This window comes from Triticum aestivum, chromosome 5A, assembly GCF_018294505.1.
Source record: "Triticum aestivum cultivar Chinese Spring chromosome 5A, IWGSC CS RefSeq v2.1, whole genome shotgun sequence".
In the NCBI taxonomy this organism is placed as follows: domain Eukaryota; kingdom Viridiplantae; phylum Streptophyta; class Magnoliopsida; order Poales; family Poaceae; genus Triticum; species Triticum aestivum.
In genome coordinates, this window is record NC_057806.1 from 631,507,239 (window position 1) to 631,518,150 (window position 10,912).

Consider the following 10,912-nt stretch of genomic DNA (forward strand, 5'->3'; position numbering starts at 1 on the left):
CTCTTCCCCCCACCCAAGCGGCGTATCCGGCGCCGCCGCCGCCATGGGGGCCCTCGCGGCGTCGACGTCGGCGGGGGACTGGCTCGTCGAGGACGACATCCTCCTCAAGAACGCCATCGAGGTAGGTAACCGACGCCCCCGTAGCCCCGGATCGCGGCGGCAATCGCCCAATAGCCCTCCGTGTAGACGCGTCGGTTAGGTCGGCTTCGATTGAGTTGTCCAATTGCTGTTCTTGGGTGGTTTACTGCCCGCCGGAGCACCATGGAGCCAGAGGGGCCCTGCCCGTTAGTCAGAATGCTTAGTCCCCACCAGGCCTTGCAAGATTCCTGCGCCCGTGATTCTTGTTATCCGTTACTCGCAAGATTCTTGGACTCCCCTGTTGTTTACAGCAAATCTTCTTTGCTTTCTTTGTGTTTCAATTGCATAGGGGTGGTGCTCTGCAAGTCTGCACTACACAGTGCTTGGGTAGTTCTCGGGCATTGCTGTTTCTTACAGCCAATGTTTTTCATTTTGCGTTAGAAGGAAGCGTGTCGCTCTGCAGCACATAGGAGTTAACTGACAGCATGATGTAATCAGAAATTGGTGCCTCGTGTGATTGGCTTGAAACAGTTCCCGTTGTGCGTCTTTTGGTCCCACGACAATCTTCTTTTAACCTTTGAGTCTGTAATGTTACAAGTGTTTAACCTTCTGTAAAATTTTGCATTGCTATATAATTGTTAAATTTATTCGAGACATGTTATACTGTATTCGCACATGTCAGCTTATTGGCCATGCAACAATCAAATTTGTTTGCGTAAAAAAAGATGGCATGAAGAGATAGGCCTAATGAGTGCTTTTTTATTATACCAGTGAACAAAAATGAGAAAAGCTGCTCTGGCAATTGCTTATGAAATTCTGAAATCTGAATTTATGACTGCCCCCATGTTTACTACTAATTGTTAAAATAATAATTTTGATACCTGTAGACTGGTGCCTCTTTGGAGTCCTTGGCAAAAGGAGCTGTATGTTTTTCCCGTAAATTCACCCTTCAAGAAATACAAGATCGTTGGACGTCATTGCTATATGACCCAGAGATCTCAGCACAAGCTTCTGCTCGGATGGTTGAGTATGAGACTGAACTTTCCACTTCCAACCCTGCCAAGCTACATAAACTTGTCAACTCGAAGGCAAAAGATTTCTCATTTCAGAAGCGGAAAATAGAGAGTGTCAAGAATTTATACTATGCGATGAGAAAGAGAGTATGCAATGAACCCTGTAACACCAATGACCTTGGTTTTCTCATTGCCCCTTGTTCTTGCATGGTGATTGGCGGGGAGTGTGTCTGCGGAGGCGTACCTAAACCTTCACATGATCAGCATGTAGTTCAAAATATTGAACCAGGGATGAATACAGTGAGCTGCTATGGACAAGCAGGTGGAAGCTACAGTGGTGCACAACAGACACATCCTGAAATAAATGGCCATTCTTTCCATGCACAGCATCCTGGGAGCATGATAAAAGATGAGGATGCCACCAATAATGCACCATATGTCTATTCAGATGTTCAAATGTATGACGCCTACACGCAAAAAGTTCCTGAGCCTAGTGAAGTGAACAATGTCTCTCTTAGAGGTATCACAGATTTTCAGGATTCTATGCAGTTTCAGCAATTGGCATCTAGCAACCAATGTGGCAATGAAGTAGCAGAATCAAAAGAAATGTTGATTACTGATCAAGTTGGAGTTGAACACGTCCATTTCCCTGCTAATAACAGCGGAGAAGCAATCTGGAACGGGGTTGATGAAACAAACACACTTACTCTTGCTGATGGTAAGAAAATAAAGACAGGCAACAGAGACCCTCTAGCATTGCAAGCAGATGGTGGGATTTGCATGCCTGGTTTAGATGATGCAGCAATGCCAGAAGGTGATTACATGGATTTTCCCTTTTTCAGTAACAGTGATGAGTTTGATCTCCTGAACGGTGAAAATTTTCTGAATTCTCCACATGATACGAATCAGGAAGACTTGGATGATCCTGATCCAAAAGGTGTACTGGGTGCAGACTCCGTCATGCAGAATATGTTGCACCCTGATGAGGCCAACATTTGCTATGATCAGGTAGATTCAGGCCATGTACATCATAACGTTGAGGGTGTTTCGGAAACGATCCTGGTCCCTACTACACCTGAAGTATGTTATCCTGGCCCGTATGCGGAATGCATGTTAAATACGGAAGATCCTGAAATCCCTTGCAATGACGATGCTAGTACACATGGCGAGTTTTCTCCCCTGCGCCCTACTGCTTCTTTTGCGCGGAACTCCGAGTCTCCATTCCCCCCTGCAACTAGCTCTCCATTAAAGGCTGAGCATTCCAATGCGAGTGATTTGGTCCAAATAAAGAGAGGAGATATGGCAAATGCCCAATCTCCATCACAACCAATGAAGCTTAGCCCATCCACTTCAGAACAAAAAGAAGGTTCAGTGGTACTTAATAAAGGTTGCATCCTAGGAGCTATACCCTCTGAAGGTCCTTCAACTTCCAGTGCACTTATGCATGGTAATATTGACACGAATGATGAGAGCACATGCATGCTAGCTTTACCTGCTATTCACCCATCTGGATTTGGTGAAGGACCATCGTGCAGTTTAGGACAGCACGATTTTTTTGATAACTCCCAAAGTTTGATGTTGTTCAATCCTGTTCAAGTGCCTGATCACATGAATTACAGCTCACATGACAATCAGTCAGAACTGCAAGATGCCTCTGCTCTACAGAACTGTATGCCATCACATGCATTGCCAGATTTGGGTCTTCAAGACCCTATTGCGGCCGCGCCGGCATCAGCTCCACCAGAAGAATGCTTGGACATTGAAAATGATATTCCAAACTACTATGATTTAGAAGCCCTGGTATGTACCTGTTAACTTAGATAATAGAGCCTTTCACCGTGTTACTTCTGATTCACCCCTTTCGGTTCATTGCAGATACTTGATCAGGATCTAATCCCATGGGACCAGGCTGATTCATCTCACCCTGCAGGTAAATACGAACCATCCATTAAATTATTCTGAATGTGGTTAAGGATGTGCTACATTAATATATGCAAGTTTTTATAGAGATGCACATCTTAAGGCTAGCATGAATAACATTATGATGACAAAGTTGTCCAACAAAATGTATTGTGCTAAACTACGAGTCCTATTGTGCTGAAATAATGGTCCCATTGTTGTAGTACTTCACTATCAGTGTTTATAGTCACTAAAAATGAGACTAGTCATCAGTTCGTCATACGGGTGGGGTATTGGTCAGCTAGTAGGCTTAAGGAGGAAAATATATTCTGGTCTGGGTTCTGGCACTAGTGTAAGGTGTGTGGACCCACTTAACTGGATGTGGCGTGGCCCTTTCCCTCTTAGTGGCAATTTGAATGCAAACTACATGTCATAGAACAATAAAACTGATCAAGCTTAGCCCATGCACACCAAGAAGCGTGACTTGGTAGATAATTTGGCTCTTCAGCAAGATGTGCCTGATCAACATAGATGGCACCTAACTCAATCAGGGTCTTACACCAGTAAGTCGGCTTACAATGCTTATTTTCCTGGCTCCATCAAGTTTGCGCCATGGAAACGGGTTTGAAAATCATGGGCTCACTCTGCTGCAAATTCTTTATCTGTCCGGCAATCAAGAATAGATGCTGGACATCCGATCACTTGGCTAATATAGGGGCTGCCGCATCCTACTGCTTGTTCCTTTCGTGATCAAGAAGAGGAGACAATCCAACGTTATCCTTATTTCTTGTGTCTTTACAAGGCATGTTTGGATGGTTATCCTACAAAAATTGGGCGTGGCTGCTCTTGCCCCTTGACCTGATGTAACACGTTTCTCCAATTGTTGGTATAGTGCTGTCAGAAGTGTGCCCAAGGAATTGAAGAAAGGCCTCAACTCCCTCATCATCCTTGTGGCTTGGGAAATATCGAAACACCGCAATGCATGTGTGTTTGAGGGTGCCAGGCCTTGTATTCCATTAGTGTTATAGGCAGCTGCTTATGAGAGTGACTTCTGGTGTTTGGTTGGTACTTCAGCCCTCCATGAGCTACTCCCTGACACTTGGTCAGGGTGTGTTTGGGCGAGGTTAATTTTCTTTTGTTCATGGCGAGTCTGTTATTAGACCTCTGGGAGCTGGCCTGCTGGCATCTCCTTGTATTTCTTTCCTTAACGAAATGACACACAGCTCTCCTGCGTCGTTTGAGAAAAAAAAGGGAAATTGATTGAGTTTAATTTAGAGCAATTTTATTTTTCTGGTACTTTGGACCTTGTATGTTATTAGCTACAGTTAGGCATTTGCGTACCATGTACAGGAGAAAAAATAGCCTACTTACCATTATCTATGTATTTGCATGGCCAGTTTCCAGATTTGATCATCCAGAGAACAGGAAATCATTGATAAGGTTGGAGCAGGGTGCTCGGTCTTATGTGAACCGAGGTATCATGTCTCGAGGTGCCTTTGCAGTTATCTATGGACTGCACTTGAAGTACTACATAAAGGATCCTGAGGTAAATCCAACTGATGTTTTTCAGCTAATATGGTCCATCACATATAACGAGACACAACTCAGCTTCTCCAAAGTACGGAGAACTTATGTTCATACATCTGCGCTGAACAGTCGCATCGTTTAAATTTTGTGTTGTGTTCATATTCGCAGATAGAAACAATTCATATGTTTGGTTATTTGAACAGCATCACACTTGCTACTCACTAGCAGTTTGAAAACTCATCTATCTTGTTTCTGTCTCATAATTGAATGCTGATTGAATTCTTCATTTCTTCTAATTCAATCTTTAAATAGAGAGATACGACCAGGCTGGTTATTGTGTGGCTTTCACTTCCATTAATTTTTGGCAAATTGTCTTCTTTAACTTGTATGAAATACATAATATTTTCGCATTTGTGCATCTTGGCACCATTTCTGACTTTTAGTTTCATTTCTCTCTTCTTTTCTCAGGTTATTCTTGGAAGAGAGACAGAAGACGTGAAAGTAGACATAGATTTAGCAAAAGAAGGGAGGGCGAACAAAATATCTCGACGACAGGTATTTGCTTGAATATTTTTTTCCAAGTTAGTGAATTTTAGTTACAGTTCAGGAAATAGGTGATGCCTAAAATATGATGATAAATATCTATATCCTGCAGAGTCTTGTTTTTTTGTTTAGTTGGTTCTTCTGTTTGTGGTTAGCTCCTGAAGAAAATGTATTTTTAGCTCATCTGCCGGTCTTAGTGTAATTGGTGGCTACAGAAGGTCTACTCTGCCCTGACCCTGACAGCAGTAAAAAGCTTTGTGTGTCATGCATTGTCCAAAGACATTTTGACGTGCAGGGCACATGTTTGTTTGAGCCAGTGGAGTTGCCGACTTTATTTAGTTGGCAATATTTTGGACTGGAAAAGTCTGGTGGGGGATGAATTATGTTTATCTAGGTCTCTTTTTTCACTCTAGGGTTGACTTGCATATTTATCTCAATGTTTTGTATCATGCCTTTGTGTTATTAGTTGAGAAACTGTTAGTCTTAACACTTTGTGGCATTATACGATTCTGTGTATCTTGACTTGTTATGGATAGTTTTAAAAACATCTCCAGCTATTGATGTTGACCACACTTATATTATAGAATTGCGATTTTGTGGTATTCTACGATTCTGTGTATCTTGTAATTTGTACATCGTCTGACCATGCCGTGCTCCTGAAGTAGTTAACTGTTTTAAGTAATTAACAGCAGGCATCTCTGGTTACATCTGACCCCCAGTGGTTGCATCCACTAACCCCATTCATATGTTCTCCTTTAAGTTGCGAATTAGGGTATCATGCTGGTGAACTGCCCTAAATAGTGGACACCGTTAAGTTTTGCTAAATTCGTGCTATATTCTGAAAATCAGGCGGTTATCAAGATGGATAAAAGTGGGTCTTTCCATATCAAGAACATCGGGAAATGCTCAATCTTTGTTAATAGCAAGGAAGTGCCGAGCTGCAAAGGGATCAACTTAAGTTCTGATTCTTTAATCGAGGTACACAGATATCTCCTATTTCATTTTCCTGATTTAACTCTAGCCTCTTCATTTACATTTTGTTTGTAACTTGGTGAGAAAGCTATTATCCTTCTAGTAAATATTCATGTTCTCTCTTTGTCTGGATTCTGATACAACTGCATTAAATGCTCCAGTTCTATGTTATTTCACAATAGAATCTTTGCAGAATGTCTGCAGTAATCCTAATAAACTGTATTACCCATTTACATACTGCATTTGGATTTTTTGAGCAACAATTGGGATATAGTTATGTGCCTGTGCCTGGAATTTGGACGAATAGTTTCAATGAATTTGTATAGAATAAACACTTGGCCATTGATGTAATTACCAAGAGAAGTAGAGATTTAACTAAAATCTCTATTGAAGCATGTGTTATTCAATGTTAACTTATCCTGGAGACCTGGTGTTTGCCAGTGAAATACTTATCATTATCTTAAAGAAGAGAAAAGCTTCATCATTCTGAGAAGGATTTTTATTCTAGATGGACCATTCATGCCTTATGCAAGGTCACAGCATATATCAAATTTTTTTGAACATGGACAATTTGTTGAGTGCACATCAGTGCCAGAGCTCTTACCGCTTAGAGTCAGGTACCAGTGTACTTGATCTAAGAGGTCACTTGCTATGTAGCAACGCAAGTGTAACATTTTAGGAGTTGAAGACTAGACCAAAGTGTAACACACGGACTAACGGAATGAATTATATTAAGAAAATTTATGATAAAATCGTAGAAACGCTTACATGCATGGGCCCTTTTTCAACTTCAAATGGGAAATAAAGCTGTATTAATTATTTAGACTAGCCATTTACTCTCTAACCAAGTGTTGGGCACATGGGTGCATGTGCTTTGTGAAGCATGTGAAAGATGAGGGTGGGTTGTGTCAGTCTGGTTAACTTTTCTGGTCGACTTAAATAACTTTGTTAATTTTCTACACATGTTTTCTTTTGCTGCAATGTCTGTTAGGTGTTTTATAAGCCGACAGATGTGATCTATAACTACAGTCCCTCAGCACTCACCACTTGCCCTTTTTGAAATGCTGAAACCTAAATGCTACTCCCTCCGTTCCTTTTATATAATGAAGTAATTGGGTTGCCACTAACTATCCAGCTGGCTACTAAAATAATGAAGGAAAACATAGTCGACAAAGATATATTGCTCACTCTTTTTTGATTCATCAGGAAGTTAGTGACTAATAATTTACACATGAATAGTATAACTTGCTCCCTCTGTAAAGAAATATAAGAGTGTAAACGCTCTTGTATTTGTTTACCGATGGAGTAGCATTGTACCAGTGTATCTGCCAGTCCCCCATTCCTTTGCCATTCTGTTGTCCCGTAATTACGCCACCCATTGTGCTTAGTATTTGAAATAGAGTAACTTGCATAGTTACAGGGATGATTGGTACTCGCCGATGAGGTGCTTGCAGCTGCTAGTACTTACCATGATGCTGGTCTCATTTAGCTGTCGATTTTCCCTGCAGATAAAGGAGATGAGGCTGATCTTCCACTTGAATCAGGACGCTGTGAGGCAGTACATCGCCCGCACCCCGAAGCTCCAGTACTCGTCGTACCAGCCGGGTTTCTGAGCCCGCTTGCCAAGGTGCCCAATGAGCAGAGCAGCAAGCAGCGTATCTGCGTTGCTGCCAGTAGTTAGCGTGTCGAGTGAGGGGCGCCCTGCCCTTGGAGGGCATCCACGTTTTAGAGTAGAGTGTGATTATTATCTCGATAGTTGTTCTCGGTACTTGGGATGTGTGTACATACATGGCAACATGTGTAAAATGTTGACTGGTTTCTGTTCCGTTCGTTTTAGTGAAGCACAAGTACTTGTTGAGTGTAGCAAGTGGTGGCGATTGCCTGCCTTTTTCCTTTGGTACTTTGGTAGGCTGTGGCGTGGTGTGGTGGCCTGTGCCAGTAGGAAGAGGTGCGTTGTACTCCCTCCGGTCCTTTTTACTCTGCATATTAGAATTCTCTGAAATCAAACTTCACAAAGTTTGACCATATTTATATAAAAAAATATCAATATTTGCCATGCTAAAGTTATATAATATGAAACTTTAAGTCATGACACATCTAGTGTTATTGATTTCAGATTGTGATTGTTGACATTTTTTCTAGAGAGTTGGTCAAACTTTACGAGGCTTGATTTGAGTTAAATCTTATATGCAAACTAAAAAGGACCGGAGGGAGTACTAGCAGCAAGTGCGGGTGGCACCTCCGGGAGAAACCATTGGGCTGGCACATGTGTGTGTGGCGGATTATAGGCAGAAGAGGACAGTGGTTTTACACGGCATCGGTTCATGCCAAAGTAGCGTTTTTTTTCTAGAAAGAAAAGGCAGCAGCTCTGGCTTTCTTTACTGGTGAGAGCGAGTGTGAAACCATTTTAGGAACGGGAAAGAAATTTGGTGTGCACGGCACGGAGATGTTGCTGGGAACTTTTGTAGGGCCACTTTTTCCTCTTTTCTTTTGGGTGTTTAGCCGTTTAGGTCAAGCGGGATTGGTGCAGTTGTTCCGTTGGCACTTGGCAGCAACAGCACGGTACCTACTACTCCGTAGCTCAATTTTTCTCATCTCAAAAGAAAACAAGTCCGTAGCTCAACCGAACCAACACAACCACCCAACCGCTCATCTTGCGTTGCGTCGACAGAAAACACCGGCCACAGCCGCCATCAGACGTCAACTCATCAAATTACTCAACGAACGCACCCGGGCTTGTCGATCGGAACCTGCCTTTGGCTGGCGGGGAATCAGTTGACATTGAGGCACGCAGCCAGCTTCAACTTGGAGAAGTAGCATTTTTTTCTTTTGCGAAAAAGAAGTAAGCATTCTCTGCCTCAGCCCCGTCTTGTTGAGGGTGAATGAAACCATGTCACCCGCGAAAAAAGAAGAAGAATGAAACGATGTCAGTATCGATTCTTGATGAGCCGGCGGTCATAAGTCGCCACCTCTTGATCTTATCTTAGCAAAGAATGAGAAGTATGGCTTGGCTAGGGAAGCAGTAGTAGTGGCAGTTAGTGTGATTTTCTGGAGAACTTTTCTGGCTTTGCCATTTTTCCTTGCTTTGGAGAGCTAAAGGGGGATATATGCGGATCGATGAGAACAAGGTTAATTTCTTTATAGAAAACAAATGCATTGCATTGTGTTGTGTGTGTGTGCGTGTGTATCCCAGCTTACTTTGTAACGACAGGCCTTTGCTAATTCCTCCAAGAATGCATTGCATTGCATTGCAAACACCCGTGAGGCCGTGACACAGGAGTAATAACGCATCAAAAGTTTTTTTTCTTAAAAAGAAGCAGTGGCAAACGCATCCGGTGACGAGACTCGTGGCGCCTCTAGCTATGCTTTGCTCTAGGAGGTAGAGTGGTACACTAGCTAGCAAGTCGGCAGTGCGGCGAGTCACCAAGGAAAAGGAAGGAAGCCTGGACAGCACGCACGCACGGCACGCGCCCTACCCTCCACCGGCCGCAGCTATAATTGCCTCCCCTCCCTCCCCTCGCGGTTGCTTCGGTTCAGAGTTCGTTCAGCAGTACCCCCACCCCACCGCTCGCGCTCGCGCTCGCGACGACGAGACAGACAAGCGCGGACAGAGCCAAGGAACCATGGGCTCCTTCCTGTCGTCCTTGTGGACCCCTCCGCCGCTCCCCGGCGACGACCCCGACTCCGCCGTCGTCGCCGTCCACTCCAAGCCCGCCTGGGACCGGCACTGGGAGGCGCACCGGAACGCGTCCAAGCTGGTCCGTCCCGTTCCTCCTCTTCCTTATGAGTAATCAATCCCCTGCCTGCAGCGCGCTCCTCCGGATCTGACGGACCCTGCTAATCTGCTGCGCTTGCCCCGGCAGATGGTGATCGACTTCTCCGCCTCCTGGTGCGGGCCCTGCCGCTTCATCGAGCCCGCCTTCAAGGAGATGGCCTCCCGCTTCGCCGACGCGCTCTTCGTCAAGATCGACGTCGACGAGCTCGCGGTACCCACCTACCCTACCCACCGCCTCCTTTCCCGGTTCCTCTTGCTCCTGCTTGCTCGGATTCCGCGCTCGTCTACTAGTAACGCCACCGAATTGTTAATCTGGCTTGGGCCCTCGTGGAATTGGGAAAGGGGGAAGGCTCTGGTTTAGTTCAGTTCCGTCTTGGACAAAACAGGTAGCTCACGCCTTTGGTTCGATGACGAATTAGATCCCAGTCTCGCCCAATCATCCAGCGAAAAAGTATATCCCTGTTCAATTGTATATTTGGGAGGAATCGTCGCTACTGCTTAACTCCGGTAGATTTGGATGCATCGTGTGTTAAGCCGGATGTCTGATTGTATTGAATCTGTGAGCTGCTTGGGCATATAGAAATCAAATGCATTGAATCGAAATCGACGGAGGTAGGACTAGATTGTGCATACGGGATCTCACTTGATGCCAATTAATACTTCTCCCAGTAGGAGTAGGAGTAGGATCAATCAAACAGTGAGTACTTGTAAATAGAGCCTTGCTCGATTTAAAGCACACATTCCACATATTTTTCCTCTCTAGTGAAGCTGCCACGGAAGATTGAGCCTAATTTGAGGTGACTTTAGAACTTAGCATACACAATCACTGTCGATTGGTACCAAATTTAGACATGAAAAACATACTTCTAAAACAGAGCCACCTATTTGCGCAAAAAAAAAAACAGAGCCACCTAGACCACATAAGAGCATCTCCAACAGCCGCGCTAAACGGGGCGTGCGCGCGGTAAACAGACCCTTTAGCGCGCGCCGAGCGTTTTGCCGCGCGCCAGCTCGCGCGCCATATTTTGCGCGCCGCTTCCGGCGCGCCTATAAAGTCCAGCGCGCGCCACGCGCCTCTCCACGCCTCCTCTTCTCCTCTTCTCTC

General features: G+C 44.3%; 2 protein-coding genes across 2 annotated transcripts in view; both read left to right on the top strand.

Annotated features, from left to right (window-relative positions):
• Nucleotides 1-6: 6 nt before the first annotated feature.
• On the top strand, nucleotides 7-7,895 carry LOC123105477 (uncharacterized). The gene is made up of 7 exons (XM_044527551.1): nucleotides 7-121; nucleotides 966-2,891; nucleotides 2,967-3,021; nucleotides 4,388-4,536; nucleotides 4,986-5,072; nucleotides 5,910-6,038; nucleotides 7,541-7,895. The coding sequence occupies exons 1-7, from the start codon at nucleotides 44-46 to the stop codon at nucleotides 7,643-7,645; spliced, it is 2,529 nt and encodes an 842-aa protein (XP_044383486.1). The 5' UTR covers nucleotides 7-43; the 3' UTR covers nucleotides 7,646-7,895.
• Nucleotides 7,896-9,489: 1,594 nt separating this feature from the next.
• The window catches only part of LOC123105479 (thioredoxin H2-2), a 3,629-nt gene continuing 2,206 nt past the window's right edge, over nucleotides 9,490-10,912 (top strand). Inside the window, exons 1-2 of the mRNA XM_044527554.1 lie at nucleotides 9,490-9,790; nucleotides 9,896-10,018. Of these exons, the coding sequence (XP_044383489.1) occupies nucleotides 9,656-9,790; nucleotides 9,896-10,018 (258 nt within the window). The 5' untranslated portion in view covers nucleotides 9,490-9,655. The remainder of the gene's footprint in view (nucleotides 9,791-9,895; nucleotides 10,019-10,912) is intronic.